This window comes from Pogona vitticeps, chromosome 5 (assembly GCF_051106095.1).
Source record: "Pogona vitticeps strain Pit_001003342236 chromosome 5, PviZW2.1, whole genome shotgun sequence".
Taxonomy (NCBI): domain Eukaryota; kingdom Metazoa; phylum Chordata; class Lepidosauria; order Squamata; family Agamidae; genus Pogona; species Pogona vitticeps.
Window position 1 is genome coordinate 21,124,905 of NC_135787.1, and position 23,051 is coordinate 21,147,955.

At 40.4% G+C, this 23,051-nt stretch overlaps 1 protein-coding gene across 3 annotated transcripts in view; it reads right to left on the reverse strand.

Annotated features, from left to right (window-relative positions):
- The window catches only part of EMCN (endomucin), a 60,076-nt gene that overhangs the window by 33,239 nt on the left and 3,786 nt on the right, over positions 1-23,051 (reverse strand). For all 3 annotated transcript variants that reach the window (XM_020805435.3, XM_073001870.2, XM_020805434.3), the window contains exons 2-3: positions 5,370-5,414; positions 3,198-3,233 (exon numbers count right to left, since the gene is read on the reverse strand). In XM_020805435.3, the coding sequence (XP_020661094.2) occupies positions 3,198-3,233; positions 5,370-5,414 (81 nt within the window). The remainder of the gene's footprint in view (positions 1-3,197; positions 3,234-5,369; positions 5,415-23,051) is intronic.

A 23,051-nucleotide genomic window follows, 5' to 3' on the forward strand; every position in this document is an offset into this window, starting at 1 on the left:
GTTGCAAAAAAATGAATTAGCAAATGCCACTAGAGCATTTTAGAGAATGAAAAAAAATGTCACCTTCATTAGTGTGAGACTCTTCTGAGAGATAGTATAGCTTCACTTTGTAGGCACTAGTGCAGAATTAATCACTTTAAGAAGAGTTAATAGCACTCGGAGGAAATCATTTCAAACTTCATTTGCCCTCTTGGTACCACTTTATTTTTGATGTCAGCACATATCTTTTCCTCAGATATAACTTTTTCTAATTCCTCGTCCGACACAAACATTATTAAACATAAAGAACTCAAGAGTAAAGAATAAGAGGTGAAAAAAAGTATGGGTGCCAATAAGAGAAATACATCTACAAACATATTGGTAATGATACATTTCCCTTTTATGGGATGCCCTCTTCAAAAAGGCTCCTTTGGCTCTAAGAGTGACACACATAACTCATTTATTAATTTGCCAAACAATCCTATGAATTCATTGGAACCTCCAGATATATCTGCATGGGTTTGCGGCCATCAATATACAATTGGTACTTTGCAATGCTACGCGTGCTGAAGTAAGAACCCCCTTTTTTTAGCCACAGTGAAACTCAGGGTAGCATCCATCAGATTCCCAGGTAGTCTCCTGCGCAGCCGTACCCAACCTGTTTAGCATTAGTACCTTTGCCTTATTATAAGCATGCAAAGCAGGCTTTGGGACTCATCGATGCCAACTCACTTCTCCCCTGGGAGTTCCATTAGACCAAATAAATGGTCACAATCTGGAGCTCACCATGACAGTGGTATTTATGTCTAGAACCTCCTCCCGCAATCTGCTGCCTTCAGACAACTCCCATCAGCATAGTATGGATGTGGGGTCAGGAGTGATAAAAATTGTAATCCACCATGTCTAGAGAGTGCAAGGTTGAGGAAAAGACCACCATCCTCTATTTGGTCTCTCAGTTGGAAGAGAGTGGCTATTAACTGGGCTGATATAAAAGTGCATGAAAACAACCTTGAGCCAATGCTTTGATGCTCCTCGTGATACAAATGTGAGCGCATTTGTGTGTTAAAGTATGCCTCAAATAGTGCAGCATTTAAGAAATTACCATTAGTTCTAGTGATGTTTGGGGTCGGCACTGAGAGTCTGTTGCCTCATAAAAAAGTGGGAAATGAAATTTATGGTTATAAAGATAAACTAGTTTGTTTGAACGAAAGAAGAAAGTTCAAAGATATGACAATATCTCACAGTAGTGAATTCTACATTTCAGATGAAAAGAACTTGAAGGTATATTTCATCATATATACACCTGAATTCCATTTTTTTTATACAGACTCTTTGGGGGGGGCAGCTATTAGGAAATGAACACAGTGGCATCAGTATATGAAACGTCTCTGTCTTTATTGTCCTAATATTTTTTTCTTTCACTGTCACTTCTGTCAAGACAACACACCTTTCCCCTTCAGATAAGAGTACATTAGATACTTGGCTATTTTTATTCCCTTCCTAAGTTACAATCCCCTTCACTGAAAAGCAGACTCAGAAGGCTGCAAAATGGGCAAGCAGGTGGTGGGAAGAATGATGAACGATTCTTCACAGCTATTTTTCCAAAGCACCCTCTTTCTGCAATCCTATGAGGCTCCAAATGGATTTTTCAACAGTAAAGAACTTATCATTCAGTACAATATACCCCTATGAATTCAGTTGGACATACTTCTGAGTAGACACATATGAGTTTGCACTTTTAATGTAATCTGGAACCTAGCCATGAAAGAAACACCTGGGAAGTCATTCCGAGTAGAAAAAATAATGGCTGAATGTAAACATAATACATATTCTCTGCTCGGTATCCCAACCTGAAAAGCTGCCAGGATTAATCAAAATTGGGCCTTTCTTAATTCATTTGCACTCAGATGCAGCTTTCCTCCAATGCTATCCTAACACACTTTTTTTTCTGGGGAGGAAGACATGATGAGATTCCCTTCCATCCCCAGTTCAGAAGTTGACCAGATTGTCGTCTGAATTTTACTTCAACACTGGCAATAGTAGAACACCTTCTACCATCGCTGAAGGCTATGAGGCTAAAAAGCACCATAAAATGGAGGACAGCTTTTCTACAATATGTCACAGCTATTTTCTGCCCTCTCACTATTGGCTACCAAATGGCCCTGTAGGCAAGGATTTGAATCAATGAGCATTCTCTTTAGAATGTTTATTCACTCCTTCCGCCAAGCAGTGCCAGAGGAGGTATTTATTTTATTTATTTATTTATTTATTGGACTTATATACCGCCCCATAGCACTACAAGCACTCTCCGGGCGGTTTACAATTTAAATTATACAGGCTACACATTGCCCCCCCAGCAAGCTGGGTACTCATTTTACTGACCTCGGAAGGATGGAAGGCTGAGTCAACCTTGAGCCGGCTACCTGGGATTTGAACCCCAGGTCGTGAGCACAGTTTTAGCTGCAGTACAGCGTTTTAACCACTGCGCCACGAGGCTCATGTGCAGGTAGATTTTACTCCATGACAGTTTACACTAAAACAAACTTGGTAGTCCTTAATATTTTATCCTTCGTTTTCCCCTCACCTTCTTTCCACCCACACCTCCCAGCCACCCCCCCCCCCAATAATTTCTCAGATGTATAGCAGCTGTTGCCCTGTTCAGGCATCGTTGACCTAGCTCATCATTAAACTCTCTGGAAAAGAAACCCTTTTCTGAGAATTCCCCAGTCATTCTCATTATTCTTTAGTTCTGACCAGCTACTGCAAGATGTATGCCAATCTACAATTTTGTTCTGCATAGCTTGCCTTGTAGCTCTCTTGTTCCATACTTCTGCCAAAAAGATTGGTCTTTTCAGCTTCTCCTGAGAATCCCTCAGGTTCCATATCCCTCCTAGCCCATGAAGTGATATCAGGCCACATTTCTGAAGTTCATGTCCTCTGTTTACTCAGGTTCATCCTACCTCCACAGAAACTTACCTCCTGTTACAGGCACTCTTATGCTCATTTCCATCCTTTACTTCTCATATTTGACTTCACAATATCCAATGAAATCTCTTATGTTTCTGGATGAATGCGAAGGAAACTTAAGTACAAAGGGTTTTAGGTCAACCAGGGAAAGTGGAGCCATGGATATAAGCTAATCAAAATTGCTTATAGGAATACAATGACTGAAATATACTTGTTTAGAACTTGACACAATTCTTAAAGAAAGAGCTTACCTACAGTCGCTGAAAGGGTTAAATGTTTGGGTGGTTCTGCAAACAAAAATTACATGTTCAGAGTGACAATTTTATTTTTTGAAGTTCAAAATCAATTTTATAATAAAATAGCAACCAAAGTATTATGCTGGTGATGATGATGATGATGATGATTCTATGAAAATGTTCTCCATTTTCACCACCTTAAGTAATTTTTCTCTACTTGTACTGATATAATCATTTAGGCTTCCTTTTTCCTCCTCTAATACCTGCTGTATTTGCAGTAATCCATGGCCTCTAATTTTTTGTGGTAAATATAATCTGTCCATATCACTTTTTGGATGTAGTGAGTGATGCATGCTCATTAGTTTCTGTGTTTTTTGATCCAATTCTAATTTGTTTTGGTTCCAATCTATTATTCCAGCTGGGTATCTAATTATTAGAACTTCCCACGTATTTATGGCTTTGATTGTATTTCCACCACTGAATTTTGATTTTGATATATTCCCTTTCTGTCAGTTTTTAACCTTTGTGTGCAGGATGTTTTCTGCTTCTAGTATTCCAAAGTATTTAGAATTTTAATCACTTGATAGTGATTTTATAATATTGCCATTTTTTAACTCTATTCCATCTAGTTTTTGGATCTTGCCATGGTGTATAAACAGAGCTGCACATTTGTCAATTCCAAATTTCATTTGAACATCTACTCTAAATATCTGCACTGTGTTTAGCAGTGTTTCTATCTCTGTGCAACTTTTTACATATAGTTTTAGGTCATCCATACGGTAGCCCAATCCAGTTTTATTTAAAATTATTGACATTGGGATGATGATGATGATTTCACATGTATTGTAATTTGTCCTCTGTTTTTATCTCCAAAGGGTCAAAGGTCACTTGAGCTTCATGAAAGAGGATTTATCTTCATAATCCTAGTCTCCCTGTCTAGGTAATGCACAGGTCCCACAATCTCTCTCAGGCACTACAACTTTGCACGAATTTGGCAGTAGCCAATCAAAGTTGTTTTTTAAATTTGAAATATAGATTATCACTGCAGGTGGGGTATCCATATGTTCCACTTAACAGAGGACTAGTCTCTGTTTTCAGACAGCTTTTATTTCAAGAATAGTGGGCAAATTGTGGCCCTCTGTACGTTCCAAGGCAGCAGCTCCCATAAACCATCACCACTAGGTATGCTGGCTACTGTTGCCTATAGCTGGTGGCTACAACTGGTGGCAGATACAGTCCAATAACATCTTGTTTTCTCATTCTCTACTAATACTGTTCAATTACTCTCTATCCTATGCATAATTCTCATAAATTGAACCATCGGTAGCTGCCCTATACGCTTTAGGAAGCTATCACATCTGAAATTTACAGAGACAAGTTTCATATCATTCCAATTTCTTTCCAATATTTCAGTGGAGACAATGTACAAATTCAGATAAATCAAGATGCAAAGGAACCAATGACATACATGTATGTGTGCCTTGCTGCTTTATTGTAATCATTGCCGTGTGAAATATCAGCATAAGGTATTTAAGGTCCATTTATACTTTCTTTGGGAGACAGAAACAGTCTAATTTACTCTAGTGGGTGACTTGTACAGAAAAGGATGAGGCGATGCAAGTCCATTAATTTTTCTAGATCTCTCTGTGGTCAGTGCTATTGACCACAGTGTCCTGAGATGCCTGTCAGCACAAGTTCTGGGGGACATTGGTTCTTTCTGGAGGGATCGAGCAAAAGGTGGTGCTGGGGACTCCCGTTATACCCCATGACGAGTGGCCCTGGGTTTCTGTTTTGTATAATATATTTTCAGTACCTATGTAGAAGCTAACAAGTGTGTCCTTCCAGATATTGTCGCAGTGCTGCTCATCAGTGTTACTCAGGATGGTTAGTGGAGTGTTGAGTGATGGCTAGGAGATGTAGGCCAAAAATATTTGGAGGGGCATTCTTGCTTTATAAGAGTCGCCCATTCCTGGTGTTGGTAATTTATGGATATGTTATTTTGATACTAACTCAGGTGACTTGTTCAATTTCCTGATACCAAAATTCATACAGTAAAAATATTTTTAAGGGTTTCATTGACAGAGAAACACAAGTGTACATCCATATATAGTGACAAAGAAAGATGATGCTGTTTCTAGTAAAATGCTTCCCCAGAGGTGGTTAAAAATAAAGACCAATATCCTTTACCAGTTGTTGTTGAACTGTTGTTGGGCCTCGATGTTGGAAGATGCTCTGTTGAAGAGAAAAAAACAATATGAGTGTTAACCATTGTTCTCAACAATCTCTGTCAAAGGACTAATTAACACTCAAGCAATGGGATGGAAGCAGAAGTCATTCTGTTGAAACAGCTGTTGGAACATTTGGTCATGTCTTCCTTTGATGGTTTATTGATGAACCCTCCCTGTTTTAATCCAACAAATGTTTAGTAATGTTAGGATATCCCAGACACAACTAGAGCCCATTTCTCCATCATATACCAGTAGAGCTCTTTCAGGTGCTTCTGTTTTAAATATGCTTTGAAATTTTGGTAGTTCACAGAATTCTCTCATTAAAATATGAAGAGCTGCCTGTTAGTGGTTTCTGATTTTTCATAATAAAATTGTGGTCATTTTACAAAACCTACAATAATTATTATTGTTATGCATAGCCCAGCTTTTTTCTTCCTGAGTGGTGAGATGTTCCAAGGTTCACAATGCTGCTGTTACCTAGGTTTGGATCCTTCTGAATCACCAAAGCATGGTCATACCGTGTTCCCCCCAAAATAAGACGGGGTTTTATATTACTTTTTTTGCTCCAAAAATGCATTATGGCTTATTTTCAGGGGATGTTTAATTTTTTTTTTCATGTACAACAATCTATATTTATTCAAATAGAGGCATGTCATCTTCTTCTGGTTGCTGCACAATGATGGAAGGTGGGGTTTCACTTAACTGGGGCTTATTTTTGGGGGTAGGGCTTATATTACGAGCATCCTGAATAATCATACTAGGGCTTATTTTCAGGTTAGGTCTTATTTTCAGGGAAACAGGGTAGTTGTATTTATTTGCAAGTGCAAATAAAGATTGAACAATGGGTAAGGTAAAGGTAAAGGTTCCCCTTGACAATTTTTGTCCAGTCATGTTCGACTCTAGGGGGCGGTGCTCATCCCCGTTTCCAAGCCATAGAGCCAGCGTTTTGTCCGAAGACAATCTTCCGTGGTCACATGGCCAGTGCGACTTAGACACGGAATGCTGTTACCTTCCCACTGAGGTGGTCCCTATTTATCTACTCGCATTTGCATGCTTTCGAACCGCTAGGTTAGCGGGAGCTGGGACAAGTGACGGGCGCTCACTCCGTCACGTGGATTCGATCTTACGACTGCTTGGTCTTCTGACCCTGCAGCACAGGCTTCTGTGGTTTAGCCCACAGCGCCACCACATCCCAATGGGTAGTCCACATCAACTCGAACAGCAAGCAGAGCTTCAGAAGAAGGGATCTTTATATGTGTTCATTATTTTAGTTCACAGTCGCCCAAACACAGTCTGTTTCTGTCTCTTACTTATGGGGCACATACTATTGGACTCTGCTACTCTTGAGGATCCCCAGTGGTGTAGTGGATAAGTGATGAATCAGTTTCCATGGCTGATTTGGGATTCAAACCCTATTCTCCAGAGTGGTTTACTATTCGCTTCTTCTGTGAGTTCTGTTGGACTGTGCAGCTTGCCCATGACTAAACAAGCTGGCTCTTCTCCAATCAGGAATTGAATTCTCAACTTCTGGCTCAATAGCCAGATAGCTAAACCACTCAGCTATCCAGCCAGCTGATCATAAAGAATGTAAATAATAGGTTTGTTGTTAGTGGCTTTGCTCATTGTTTTTTCTACCATGAGCATTTGCACCCAGCACAACACATATAATTTATTTCCTGGAAACATCCAATAAAGACTAGTAGGCACTGATTGCTTTATCCATAAATTAATTCCATTTTGAAGCCATCCAAACCTACAGGAGTAGGCCCATTGACTCAAATGGGATTGGCATAAAGGTTGATCCATTATTCAGTAGTTGAAACCATTGGTTATAGATGGGACTATCTATAGATAGCAATTCCATTTTAAATTAATTTGGCAATCATCCCTACATCTTTTACTAGCAAGTTCCATAGATTAGGAATGCATTGATTGAAAAACTATTTCCTTTCATGTGTCCAAAATTTTCCTGACATTTAATTACTTTGGGTTTCTAAGTTCCAGTTTTATAGGGCAAAAAGTGTTCCTATTCGTTTTCTGAGTTTAAGGTTAAACCTGTAGGAGAGATTTGGTTTGTAGCAAGTACATTTTAGAATGATATCAGTTTATACAAACAGGAATGGCTTGTTGCTTCTTTATGAAATATGTATTTTTAAATTATTTTTCTTTTTAAAGCAACAACAGGAATTAGGTGTTTCTCTAACTACATATTTATTCCTCAACCTGCACAAGATAATGTAACTATGGAGCTAAAAACAGCGGTACTATATAGTAAAACTTAGAATAATGTATTTCCAGTAAATCTAGTTAAGTGGCCTGCGCTCAGTACATTGATTTCACTGTGCAAAAGGACAGCTCACTGGGAACAGCTTAATTATATGGCAGTTGTAGTGTGAAAGGTAAATTATAGCAGAGAGCCCAGACACAGGAAAAGTCTGTTGACAATGATGGTAGGTCTGAATTTGTGAATGCAATGTGTGAAGTAAAATTGTGATCCTTACTTCAGAAAATATTTAATGGAGCAGGAGATGATGTTTAAGGATGTAGCACGGGCAGACCAAATGGTGTGACTTCAGAAACACATTTTTCCTCACTGAATAGATGTATAGGCTGGTGTGTATCTGCAGAAGCAGCTTAAGGGATTTCAGAAACCACATTCTCTGTTGGTTATGTGTAACAATCCTGGTAGAAGACCATGTAAATATGTTTCATCCTGGGTTATACCTTGGGAGTGGAGAGAGGAGCATGGAGGCCCAGCCTGCCCGCCCAAACATTCCTGTAATCCCCTATCTCAAAACAGGAAGAGAACGGATATAGATAGCATTGGGTTGTGTTTGCAATGACGACATGCCTACTTATTTCCTGGTGGAGGGTATGGTAACAATATTAATAATAGCCAATATGTTGTTGTGGATTTTCACACACACACGTGCACAAGTGTTTGTACTACTTAGCAAGGTGTTTCTTTCCTCATGCTGATATTTGCTTCAGTAGCCTATTGAAATAGTTAAGAACTTGGTATACCACAGTTCAATTATCAGTCCAAATGGTGACTGCAATCAAGAAGTCAGAAGAAGATTGAGACTTGAAAGGGCAGTAATAAAGGAGCTAGAAAAGATCATCAAGTGTAAAGGATGTGTCACTGGAGAACCAAACTAAGATTATCCACACTATCATATTTTTAATCACCATGTCTGAGTGTGAAAGCTTGACAGGAAAAAAAAGGTGACAGGAAAAAAACCTGATTCATTTGAGACATGGTGCTGGAAGAGAGCTTGGTGGACACCCTGGACTGCCAAAAAGACAAACAAGTGGGTCCAATCAAGCAAATCAAGCCTGAACTCTCTCTGGAGGCAAAAATGTTGAAAACTGAGGTTATCCTCTTTTGGGCACGTCATGGGAAGACAGAAATCTCTGAAAAAGACAACAACGCTGGGAAAGGTAGAAGGCAGTAGGGAAAGAGGAAGACCAAATACAAGATGGATTGACTCTCCAAAGGAACCCCCAGACTTGATTTTGAAAAAAGTTGAGTAGGGCTGTAGAGGACAGGACATTCTGGAGACTGCTTTTTCATGGGGTCACCATAAGTCCAGGACAACTTTATGGCACATAACAACAGCAATAGCCTATTGGTTGTCAAGTCTGTGCTTTAATTAGGCTGTTGTGCTTGATATGGCTGTATATTGTACTACATAATATAACAGAAAGGGTGGTGTAATGTGTTGGCAAGGGTGATGGGTAAATGAATAGACCACACTTGCACAGAATTCATGGCTTAAGATAACAGAATCCCAATTCCTTACAAACCACACATTTACTTCACATCTCAGAATGCAGGTCTAGCAATACCATGACACAGACTGAGGCTGCCACATAAGGCCACGGATGCTGAGGGATATACTGTAGAAAAAATAGAGCTTTGTGTGCAATGGAACCTGATTTACAGCGCCCTAATCTACTTACTATCCCGGGATGCACTGAAATATGCTGTGTTATCAGTGCTGAAGTAACATTCAAATACGCGAGAAGATACTGTGTTGTTAACTAGTGCTGAAATAAGATTCACCTCCCAGTGTATCCAGCTTTTGCCATGGAATGAGTGAAGTGCTATCTTGAATTTTGTCTCTGGTTGAAAAATGTTTGGGTGATGCCTGAAAAGGGGATGTCATATTTTACAGGTCTCTGAGATTTGTTTGTTTTAATGTAAAGTCTCTCTCTCCTGATATCACAAGGATAAAAAAATCTACCATTTTGAAATTGTTTTGTCAGAATCCTCTTAGCAGGCCAGTAAGCACTTCCACAAATAGATCTTTCATTATGACAGCCACAACTGATTCTGTGCACAGAAAAACTGTGCCCATTGTAACTGCTTCTCATTTAGCAGAATCATGGTAGAAATAGTATTTCCGTTCCTTCTCATATTTGTTACTCTGAAATTGCAATTAAGAAGATTAATTAAGAAGAGAGGACACCACTCATGCATCAAAACAGATTTTTATTATAATCTGTCCAATTGCATGCCAAGGAAATTATAAGAGTTTGAACTTATTGGTCAAAATAGTTTTCCATAACTTACGCCTGTGAAGAGTGATGATGTCACTGGCAGGGTGCAATATTTGGTGATTACAAATGTCTTATTTCTGTCCTTTGGCTTTTCTGACCCCCATATAATCCCTTTCATCACATAAAAGCCATGAGATTGAAGCAGGAAAAAAAATTCCCCTGCAGAAACTGGAGATGGCAATGTTTAGTAATTAAAGACTTCCTCCCTCTGTCCTGTAGCTCTAAAGGCTTAAATAGGATGAAAGGGATTACGCAGCAGTTGGAAAAGTCATGTGATAATATAGGAAATATTAATTACCAAAAATTGTCCCTGCTGCTGACATCATCATCTTTTCCTCAGGCATAAGTTACACAACAAAATTTCACCTATATCATTAATGTAATCTGAGTAAGGATCAAATATATATTACGTTAAAGATACAGAAATGCAGCTGCCCCTGCATATGTAAACACTCTCATGTAGGGCTATTAGGGCTTCTCCAGGATGAAATCTCTTAAATTTTGAGGCTGGTGCTCCATATTTTTGATCCGAACATTGTGACGAGCCTAAATGCCTGCATCTATCAGTTTTCTTGCAAGCCCCTTCCCTTCTGGATTTTTTTTGGCACACAAATGTGGCACAAGCACAACACACAACCACTTTCATGTAGAGCTAGTGGGCCCAAGCACCAGGTACAAATGGGTGGAGATGAATGCCAAGGCTTTAAAGTCGTAAAAATAAAACATTCTCCTCCACCACTGTTGCTTCCCCTTAGTCACAAAGAAGAAAAGTCAAATCTGATACAATTCCACACAGAAACCTAAAAATGCTCTGGCCAAAATTATTGGCACCCTGTCGCAATTGTAAGGAACAATTGTTTTTTAAGTATGTGATACTCCTTTAATCTGTATTTAGACACATCTGTTTCAAGGTGTGGGCAATATAGTCATCACACTTGCAACCAGTTAAGATGGAGAAAAGTTGACTCAAACTTTGTGTTGTGTGTGACACTGAGCATGGAGAAAAGAATGAAGTGTAAAGAGTTGTCTGTGAATTTGAGAGAAAAACAAATTGTGGAAAAACATCAACAATTTCAAGGCTACAAGTCCATCTCCAGATATCTTAATGTTCCTGTGTTCACTGTGCACAATATCATCCAAAGGTTTACAGCCCATGGCACTGTAGCTAACCTCCCTGGACGCGGATGGAAGAGCAAACATACTGAAAAATTACAACAAAGGGTTGTTGGAAAGGTGGATACAGAACCCAGATTAACTTCCCAACAAATTCAAGCTGATCTGCAGACACAGGGTACAACAGTGCGAGCTCGCACTATCTGTCGCCATCTGAATGAAAAGGGACACTATGGTAGGAGACCCAGGAGGACACCACTGCTGACACAAAGGCATAAAAAAGCAAGACTGTACGCCAAAACATATGTGACAAAACCACAATCCTTTTGGGAGAACGTACTGTGGACAGATGAGACAAAAGTAGAGCTTTTTGATAAAGGAAATCATGGCACTGTTTACAGAAAAAGAAATGAGGCATTCAAAGTAAAGAACACAGTCTCTACAGCCAAACATGTGGAGGTTCAAATATGTTTTCTGGTTGCTTTGCTGCTTCTGGCACTGGATGCCTCGACTGTGTGAATGGTATCATGAAATCTGATGATTACCAAAGAGTTTTGGGGCACAATGTAGTGGCCAGTGACAGAAAGCTGCATCTCCACCAAAGGTCTTGGGTCTTCCAGCAGGACAATGACCCGAAACACCCTTCAAAAGGCACTCAAATGGTTACAAAGAAAGCAGTGGCGAGTTCTGAATCCCATATAGAACACCTGTGGAGAGATCTCCAAACAACAGTTGGGAGAAGGCATCCTTCAAATCTGCAGGTCCTGGAGCAGTTTGCAAAAGAAGAGTGGTCCAAAATTCCAGTAAAGAGGTGTAAGAAACTCATTCATGGTTACAGGGAGTGACTAATTTCAGTTATTTTTTCCAAAGGGGGTGCTACTAAATATTAAGTTAAGGGTGCCAATAATTTTGGCCTATGCATTTTTGGGTTTCTGTGTGGGATTGTATCAGATTTCACTTTTCTTCTCTGTGTTTTTTTTCTTGTTGTTCCAATGCAAACCAAAGAAATGAACATGTGAGTTCCAAAGCATTTGCAACTGCAACAATTTTCTGAGAGGAGGGTTGCATTTTCCAACAGAATTGCAAGGGTGCCAATATTTTTAGCCATGACTGTGTATTTTCTTGTCTGAAGAGCCCAGGAAGCATAACAATCTCCTGAGATTCCAGATGGTGCCCTGAGGCCTAAAGGAGGGAAGTATAGATAGTCAGAGATATGGACAAAGAAGTCTTGTGTAGAGAGGTTGCAGTAACTGGAAATGTTTATCTTGGAGACAAAAGACTAAGACATACATGAAGTCTTTAGTTCCAACTAGATTATATTTAATGAATCAATGGGTTCTTGGTAAATCAACACTAAGATAAATTCTATTGATTCAATTGGTTTACACTGGGTGCAACTACAATTAGATTTAGGCTGATGGGTATTTGTGGAAATATGAAAGTAATTTTCAAAAATCCAAAGGGCTCCCACATACAAGATGCTAATGTTTGTCTTCTGCTGCCCTAGAAGGAAAGATTAGATCTAATGGGGTTCATTGACAAGAAGCCAATTTTGACTGAATATTAGGAGAAACATCTAGTTTACAAGAGACTCTGACTTCAGCTTTTATGATTCTATACAGGTAGCAAATCTCCCTTGGTACAGCAGCCGAGAGGAATTGTATAAAGTGGCCATGGGGAAGCCCCTGTCTCTTAGCCTCAGCTTCCACTTTGTAAAATGGGGACTCCCTTGTAGCAGCATTTCATGGAAGCTAAATAAGATTTCAAGCATGAAGTATTTTCCACATGCGCTAGACATTGAAATGAAGAAAAAGACAATTTAAAACATGATTTAATCCTCCCCAACTTTGTAAATTCTGGGTCATGTACATACCTCTGGGTGACTGTGTGAGCCTGTGGGTGTGTGCACAACTCCAAGAAGACATTGGTAGAATCAGGCACTTGGAAGGGCCCAGACAATGCTGAGGGGACCACCACAGGTCTATGGTGCCATCAATCCAATGTGTGCATGCAGGTGTGCTGTGCTGTCTTATTTCAGACTAGCTGCCAGAACCTTTGATGCATGCAGTCTTTCACAAATTTTTAGAGGTGCTATCCAGAAGTAAGAACCCCATTTCCTCAGATACATTGACATTGGTGAGGAACATTGTCCATGTTCTTCCCATTGGTTCAAAGCATTTCCCACTCATGCTTAAAGACAAAGTGGGATTGTGTCAAAGCCACTAATTGTCATCTACCCAAGCACCCCTAAAGCCCAAGAGCCAGTTATGACTATAAGCAGAAGAACTAGTGTAAATAAAGCTGGCAATATAAGAAGTGGGCAATGGCGGATGTCTATATGGTTAAAAACAACAACATAGTTATAACCACAACTTATCACATGTTAGTACTGTTCATACAACCTTGTTTCACATGGAGCAAAGTGTTCATACCTCTGAACACGTATGTATATTTGTGTTGAGAAACTGACCTGTGTACAGTTTAAGAATAAAAAGTGTATTCATGACTCTAGCTGGAAGTCATGAACTGTACTGGAGGCAGTGACAGCCAGCATTGTTTTTTTGCATTATGCAGTCCCATCTCTGTGTGTAGCTGTCTTGCCCTTCGTGTCTAACATGAACTGCACGAACGTGACTAAACAATGTACTGCACAAAAAGGGTCATTGCGGCTACACTTGTAATGCACTTATTTTTAGAATATCCTGTTATCCCTCATACACTCACTGCAGCCACACCTACACCACATCACTCTGCCTCTGACACATGCCTTGAAGCTTGTGAACAATATTGCTGGGATCAGTGAACTGATTGTGACACTTTTCCGTGGAAATGCTGAACCAGATTGCTTACACAATTACATCCACACTGAATGCGATCCAAGTGAATTTCCCCTCCAAAGAAGAAGCTACGATGGACATAGGTTTATACTGCTGCACTCTTGACCTATGTTAGAAGAACACAAACAAGAGGGGACAGTTACCTAAAGAGGCTTTAGGTAAAATAATATTAGTCATAAAGGCTTCAATGATTTGTAGCCAAATTATTAGAACCAAATTGCTATACCAGCTACTATATACAGCAAGAGGTATAGGCCAGGGTGATTAATCAGAGTCACAAGCAACCTGTAAGCAACCCACTTTAGAAGGCTATATCCAGAAGCTGGAATGTGTCCAGAGGAGGATGCTAAAGAGTTTGGAAACCAAGCCCTGTGAACAACAACGGGCGAAGCAGTTGGATATGCCTAGCTAAGGGAAGGAGGGAAAGGGAGAGAGAGAAGTGCCATGATAGCTGCCTTTAAATATTTGATGGAACAAGTTTGTTTTCTGCAGTGCGAGATAAATGACTAAAAAAAAAAAGGACTCAGGGTTCAAGAACAAGATTTTTAATGAATATTAGGTAGAACTTTCAGTGTTGAAATGAAGTATCTTGGAAGATGGTGGATTCTCCTTTGTTGGAGGTCTTTAAATGTTATTTGAATGGCCCTCTGTTAAGGATGCTTCAGATGTGCACTTCCTGTATTGGCAAGGAGCTGGGCTAGATGACCTGTGGGATCCCTTTGACTACTATACTTCTATGATTCTATGACCCAGTGCTACCTACAAAGCAACAACTATCACTTTTTCTATAAATTGTGCAAAATTCACTTGCAAAATATTCAGATTCTCTCCAAGCTTGCATCTTGTCGCAGGTTTCAGTGGGGAGAACATTACTTAATGTGCTGTGTTTACCGCTGACATATCATGTAAGGAGTTATGCCTTTAATTTGAGTTCATTTACTAAAGCCCTGCTCATATCCCCATTAGACAAAACAATCAAGGTGCAAAAAACAGAGCAAGCTGTTTCTGACTATGGCCCCACTGCTACAGAACAGATTACCAACCTGATCATTTCATACCTTTAGACAAGCTCTTAAGGTGTACTTAGTTCCTCTGGGCTTTTCCTGAGGCCTTTTTTATGGGCCATTGAATTGATATGCTTTTAGCTACTACTGTTGAAATATAAACCCTTACCCTTTTCTGTAGTTCCACTCGCATAGGAGTGACATCTCAGGCGGCAGCAGATTGCTCCTAATTAAAGAGTTCCTCCTTCAATACCAAGTAGTTTGTGACTCTGTCTCATTGTATGTGAGTCATGCGCAACCTGAAACTGAGGAAGTACTCTTTAATTGGCAACAATTGGCTGCTACTAGTGATGTCCCTCACAATACATCAAGAGAGCTACAGAGCAGGTTGCTGGCTGATGCTTTATATTTCATTGAATAGTAGATTTTGTGTTTTAAAAAACATTGATGTTGTTTGGAAATTGATTTATGAATGTGATTTATATAATTTTTTTTGCAAGCCACTTGCGTGTGTGTGTTTTTGAGGTGGTATACAGATATAAAAAAATGAACACCTACATCGAGTCTTTGCTTTATTTTCTTTATGAGCTGAACAGGTAGGTATTCTTAGAGTGGTTTGACTGGGAAGACTTTAAGTCACCCTCGTACATTAGAGCAGTGTTTTCCAACCTGGGCGGTCAGAACTCCCAGGGGGTCACAAAGTGTTTTCGGGGCGGGGAGTCTTAGGTAACCTTATATGTGCTGTAGCCCTCATTAAGTAATTCCTTCCTGGACCTTTCAAAGCCAGATACTAAAGTTTGTGTTTGTGTTTGTGTGTGTGTGTGTGCGTGCATGTGTGTAGGAGAAACAAGCTCTTTGGGGGATAAAGAAGTATCTGAGAAGAGATGACTTTACCCCATTAAAAATGACATTTTATGCAAATGTGGCAGGTTACTTAGCTATTATAAAATGAGGTCACAACTTGAAAAAGGTTGGGAACCACCTAATTAGAGGAACATGACAAGTCTACTAGGCCATGTGGACTAGTTCTGACAGTGCTACATGTACACTGGCCACATCTCCATTGGATAAGTAGCCAGTGTGCATGATATGTGTACTCTACTATGAAGATTGCTCTATGGAAGGTGGGAGAATCCAGATTGTGATTTTGTTACTTGCTCAGGGCATTAGAAGTGTTCATGTAAAGGAGGGACGGAAAAAATAATTCCTCATTTTTCTTGATTGAGGCTTTCTTCACAGGATGAGACACCTCAACAAGGAATTTTCAGGCCCTGCAATATCCCTTGTTTGCAAGTGAGAACCAGGAAAAGGGTCTCCCTTCGCTCAAGTCATTAAACTGCAGAAGCATTTCACATTTTTGTAAAACCTCTCTAGCTTTGAGAACCAAAGTAAGAGAAATGCAGAAAATGTGGTTGATTTTTACAAAAGGGGCAATAAAACTCATCAAATTCATAAAGCAGTTGTCTAGATTCAGCCATTTGCACAGTCCATAAAATTGCCCATATTACGAAAAACTGTGCAAAAGATTGACAATGATGCTTACATCATCGTTCTTCTCACCACTCTGAGAACTTTGTACAGAGCCCAGGAAATTCTTTACTTCTTTCACTGACTAGGAGAAGAATGTTACAGTCATTGACCTAAAATCTGAGCATAAAACAAGCAAGGATGTACATCCATAATTTCAACCCAGACCTTCTCTAAGCTTCAGTTTACCCCAACCTCTCCAGTATGAGCAGAATACAGTGGGGTCTTGACTTGAGAACTTAATCCGTATTGGAAGGCGGTTCTCAAGTCAAAAAGTCTGTAGGTCAAGTCTCCATTGACCTACAGTGCATTGAAAACCGATTAATCCCATAACAGGCCGTTTTTGTTCCATTTTGGTGTTTTTTCTGGTCTGTAGGTCAATTCTCAGGCTGCAAGTCAAACCTAAATTTTGCGGCCAGAGAAGTCTGTAACTCAAAAAGTCTGTAGGTCAAGCCGTCTGTAAGTCAAGGGTCCATTGTAATACTGAACTGGGCAAAAGATCCCTGGAAAAGTCACTGGAGGGCAGAGGCAGGAGGATTTAGTATTCCTTACTCAAATTCCTCTTTCATTGCTACAATGGGATATCCCTTCCTGTCTGTCCAACCCCATCCCACTCTGTTCTTTCTTTGTGATTGATTGAAGAATGACATTCCATGTTTAAACACATCAAATTTCTGCTACCCCATCTCATTTTGCCCTCAGGCTGCCTCAAATAAATTGTAAATAATGGACAGTTCTATCTGTTGGCTGAGTAAAGGATGAAAATCCCATTGCCCATAAAAAATATTGAGAGAGTAGAATTTTATATATGGGTGTCTTCATTCATCAAGCCAAACAGAAGCACACTCATATATTACTTATTCTTGTGACAGGTGAGTGCCAATTGTTTACCCAAATTCTTCACCTTGTTGGCAGGCAATAAAATCTTATTGTGGGGGTAGGTATCATTTCACCAAATATTCCCATAGCGGAGGATAAATTGTCTGCAGGTCTCATCCATAGCTTGGAAGTACTTGGCTATCACTGGCAGAGTTATCTAGAACTATTTATTTTCTGGATAACAGGTAATTCAACTAGTAATCACAAAGTTACTTTTTGGGTGTGATCAGAAATGCTTAGGTTATGTTGAAATGTTACTTTTAAGGGCATATAAAACATTTTTAGGGACGTGGTGGCGCTGCGGGCTAAACCGCAGAAGCCTGTGCTGCAGGGTCAGAAGACCAAGCAGTCGTAAGATCGAATCCACGCGACGGAGTGAGCGCCCGTCGCTTGTCCCAGCTCCCGCCAACCTAGCGGTTCAAAAGCATGCAAATGCAAGTAGATAAATAGGGACCACCTCGGTGGGAAGGTAACAGCGTTCCGTGTCTAAGTCGCACTGGCCATGTGACCACGGAAGATTGTCTTCGGATCAAACGCTGGCTCTATGGCTTGGAAATGGGGATGAGCACCGCCTCCTAGAGTCGAACACGACTGGACAAAAATTGTCAAGGGGAACCTTTACCTTTACCTTTTTAAAACATTTTAGATGTATTTCACTTGTAAGTGGAAAGGGAAGTATTGTTTGGCCTTAGAGATGGGCATGAATTAACCTGCACAACACCAGAGGTGCTGCACTGACCCTCTCCCCACCCTGACTTTGTGTTGTGCACTGTCGGGGTCCTCCTTCTCCAGTGGTGCACCAGTCTGGGTATCAACTCAGGTTGCCCTTCCCTGCCTCCTCCAGCAGCCAACCATTCTTCAGCTGCATGGGGGGGGAATGCCCATCCTGCCTCCTCGTCAGAGTGGGTGGCTGCCAGAAAGGGTCAAATACCACACTAAAACACAGTAAAGAAAAACAATACTGAAAACACATTCAAAGCAGTGAGACACAACACCCCACTCAGGCAGCCAGTCACTGGGGGAAAGCTGAGAAGAAAGGTCTTTGCTTGTTTGCAGAAGGGAGTCTGGTCTAAATCCTATTAGGACTTATCCCTTCCTTGAATGACCAGGCTGAGAACTCTTGCCTCCAAAAAAACAAAAGGGGGATAGCTAATCAAAGGTTTATGAAAAACCAAAAACAATACACAGACACATGCAGGAGAAATGTTATATGGAAATCAAGGTAGGCATTATTCAGACCCACAGTGTGAAACTTTGTAAACACCACCACCAATCTTTTAGTTTGATGGCACATCACCAAACATGTTCATCCCTCGGGGCTCAATGAGTCACTGTAGAAAGTAAAAAGAAAAGCAGCTAAGTCCTCATTTATTCAAGACATTTAAATAGAAAATGGAGATCAGACAAAGCTGTGGAAAATATATTTAAAGGAAAAAAAGAAGAAAATGTCCTGCTCTTCAAAGGCCTGGATAATAAATTTGCCTAAGTCAGGTCAGGTCATTTTCACCTCTAATTTATGAAAAATATGGAAGATGCTGTTGGGTTAAAACTAATAGGATTAGGGCAATTGTGTGGACATTTTTTTTATTACTAGCAGCATGTCTCAAATCCTGGATTACTCTTAAGTAGTTTTAATATCACTCTAATTCTTGATACCAACAAGGATGAAATAGGATGGATAATAATGATGTTTAATTATTCTGAGTATTATGCATATTATTTGCATATCTCTATACATAAGGAAGAATGAGGCAAGTGTTTACAAAAGGGAAGAGGTCAAAGAATACAGCACATGCTTCTCTGTTTGAATTCTTATGACCCACTTCAGAGCCATCTGAGTCTGAACTACATAGAGAATGATATTTGCTTTCTACTTCATTGCTGTATCTCTCTACAAGTTTCTATCTCCTCCCACCACCACCATCTTCAGAAGAAGATCAGAGACATTTGGCTAATTGTGGTTCAGAAAAGGAACTTTCCCTAGTTCTGTACTGAGTTCATCTATTGCTCAGAATTACCAACATATACCAGTTTTCTCAACTTTGGTTTTTGCAGATGTTCTGGAGTATAGCTCCCATCAGTTACAGCTAACATTGCCACAGATGCTGGGAGTCAACGTTGAAAGGTGATCTATTCTAACTGGTAATGTCCTTCCAGGCTGCATAAGAACAGGGTGACTACACCTTGAAAAGGACTGAGCTTTGTCTTTCACCTTCTGTCTTTATGTAGAAGAGGGGAGTTTGTATCATGCAAGCTAAACAGAGGTTGTTCACAGTCCTACTCAAAAATGCCAGGCGTTGAATATGGTGTGGCTTGCATTAATGTCTGAAACCATTAGTATCTGTGGAGAAAAGTGCCATTTCCCTTACTTTTCTTTCCTGGACTTGACTTACAGATATCCGGCAGCTGGATCTAAAGCTTCCTGCTCCGTTCTACACAAATCTGCCTTGCAATATGTGTTTTTATAATGGTGGGCATTATAAAATCATCATAGGAAAAAAGCAGAGCAGGAAGAGAGAAAGCAACCACAAGAATTCTATCACAATGCTCCCAAATTGGGGAATGACCACAACTCTGCTCAAGCATTATTCAGCTTATTTATTCCAATATGGAAACAGGGGAATTCCCTCCTGCTGTAATACAGAAGGTACCTGTTTATGCAAAAGCTCTCCATATGAGTCCGAACCCTGGTTCTCCATGGAGTCTACTTGCATGGAGATTAATGCCTATATAAGATTCATATAATAGGACTGTGCCATTTGGAATTAAGACTCTGCAAGATTAAAGTTAGGATGGACAGCGTTTCAGAGTAATAGATTTGCAGTCTTCCTGCAGCTCATGAAATTAAAAAAAGAGAGGTCATTACTAGTACCTGTAGATGTAAGTTCTCTGGTCGAAAGAGTACTGGCTAGTCAGAGCACCAGTTTGGAAGGGAGCTGAAGACTGAAATCCTGCTCATCAAGGTGTACGTTACATTACACTATCATAAATGCACTGGGCATTCTGTCTGGCAATAAAGACTGCACAAATTGATAGTGCCATTCGGTCACTAGTTCCTGTTTCCTCTGATTGCACAATGTCAAGCAGAAGTGCTTCGTTGATAGCACTTAGATATTAGTACAATTATTGCTACTGGAGGTGTAACATTGAATTAGTTCAACAGGATTTCAGCCACAATATCCCATTGCCAAGGCTCCACTAAAATGTCAAGGCAGACTGCTGGAGACAAACATAGATTATAACTGGAGATCATGTAACTCATCTTAGCCAGCGTTGACCAACATCTGATACTCCTGAGTCTTTAGTCCAATGCAGGAAACCCAAATTTTCTTTAGCAAATCAGTTCCTGCTACTATCACAAAGGTGGTTAGCCAGTTTGAATTCATTTGAGCAGACTGTTTGTGGGGAAACCCAGTACAGGCCTAAATCAATTGACAAGTATCTCATTGTCAGTTCCAGCCAGAGCAGTGGTCCCCAACCTTGGGCCTCCAGATGTTCTTGGACTTCAGTTCCCAGAAATCCTGGCCAGCAGGGATGGTGGTGAAGGCTTCTGGGAGTTGTAGTCCAAGAACATCTGGGGGCCACTGAGCTACAGCACACTTTATATATCAACTGTTAAATGATAAGTCAAGAATTATGTAAATACCACTGAATCACTGGGGGTACTATAGCTAAACTTGACAACTGGATACTGGACATTATATTTACATTTCACTTTTTCTCCAAAGAGCTAAAAGTGTCATACACATTCTTTTTCTTCTCACATTATCATCACAGCAGTCCTGTTAGGTAGATCAGGTTACGAGAGAATGAGTGGGTCAAGATCACTAAGAGATGTCATAATGGATTAGTGGAAGTTAGCACCTGGACCTCCCAAATCTCATATCTGAGTGTTCTAACCACCATGCCACACTTTCTGTATTAACATCTTCCCAGCCTAAAACAGTTACTCGTTAGTAGGTGTTAACTTCCAATGATAAAGAGCAGGCTCTGCTATAAATTCCTATAGTTGCAATGTTGGTCAGCTCTAGCAATCCTAGCAGTTACTAATAAGTAATAGCATACTTCTCAGACTTGTTCATTGGCACACCCTCTCTTTCCATACACCCTTCAGGAGCAGCCATCATGACCCACCCAGGGTTTATAACAGTATGCCAGAACAGCAGCTATGTAGATTATTCAGGAGAGGGCACTGCTTCAGACGTCATGCAGTTATTCAGGTGTGGCTTAACAAGCAGTCTTTAAAATAGGGGTTTATCAGGTATGGCTCTCCAAGTGTATCTGGACTACAACCCCCAATATTCCTCAGCATTGGCTGTGGCTGTTGGTGTCGATGGGAGGTTTGGAGTGCAAAATCTGGAGATATGAATTTTCCTCATATGTGTTTTTAAAACTTGACCCATTCCTTACCATTTATACTTCAGTGTATCCAAGGGCAGACCTTTAGACTTTTGTTATTGGGCCTTCTTTCCTGATTTTGCCACCCCTTCCCAGTTGTCACAATTGAAAGAGAGGGACCTATTCCACAGGGAACTTCCTAAATATATATAAAATGGAAGCAGGAGCCCTGCAGGTGCATGACCGAGATTACCCAGCCACTCATCCTCTTTTTTCTGGCTTAGCACCTTCAAACAGCTCCAGATAGCTGGATCTGGGCACCCTTTATATTTCCCACAATGCTCCTTATCTATTGGGCATTATGGGAAAGGAAAAAGAATGTGTAGATCCAGCTGACCAGTAGTGCTTGGGAGGCCGACACAATGACCATCCCTTCCACAACAGCCAGTTCATACCCTAGAAAACTCTTTACCCGGGTCCTCCATAAATCTGGAGCACACCCTGTGTGAAAGACAGATGCAGAATATTAAACATTTGATTTTCTTTTTCTGTGCTTTCAAGTCAAAAACCAACCTATTGCAACTCTGGCAGGGCTTCCAAATTACCATATTTTTCACTCCATAAGACGCACCTTTCCATAAGACGCACCATTTTTTTAGGAGAAGAAAACAGGAAAATATAATCTGTTTTCTTTGCTCCATAAGACGCACAGACTTTCCACCCCCCTGTTTTGTGGGGAAAAAGTGCGTCTTATGGTGTGAAAAATACGGTAAGTGAGATATTTAAGGAGTGGTTGTACCAGTTCACTCCCCCAGAGAGTTTCCATGGCTGAGCTGGGAATGGGTACATGTATAGAAATCAGTGGGGAGAAATTTGTCTGCCATGCTTCATCTTCCCATTCTGGAGCCTAGATGCCTCATATCCATTCTGACTTTGGAGGCAGCAGCTATAAACCATCACAATGTGTTGCTTCCAAACTGGTCTTCAGCCAATATGTTTTTCTCCCCCCCCCCCCCCGCACCTTTTTTCTCATTTATTTTTACTTTGAATGAGCTGCTGTAACAATCTGTACTTTCCATTTTTCTCACACCATCGAAGTATTCTGGCTTTCCGCATTGTATGGCCAGTATCCTGATCAATTTACCATGCACTTAACTGTGAAACCAAAAGCAGTTGCAGCCCTCTAGGCAGGTCCAGCTACCCACCTGTTTGCAGGGCCGTTCGTGAAATAAGTTGTGCACTCAGTCGCACGAGCACACTGGAAATGAGAATCATATGCAATGCCACAAGCACTTCTATGCTTGTTATTATGTGTGCAGCAAATTGAGTAGGATACACATCCTCTTCCTGTACTGTTTTCTAACGAAAAGGGAGGCGAGC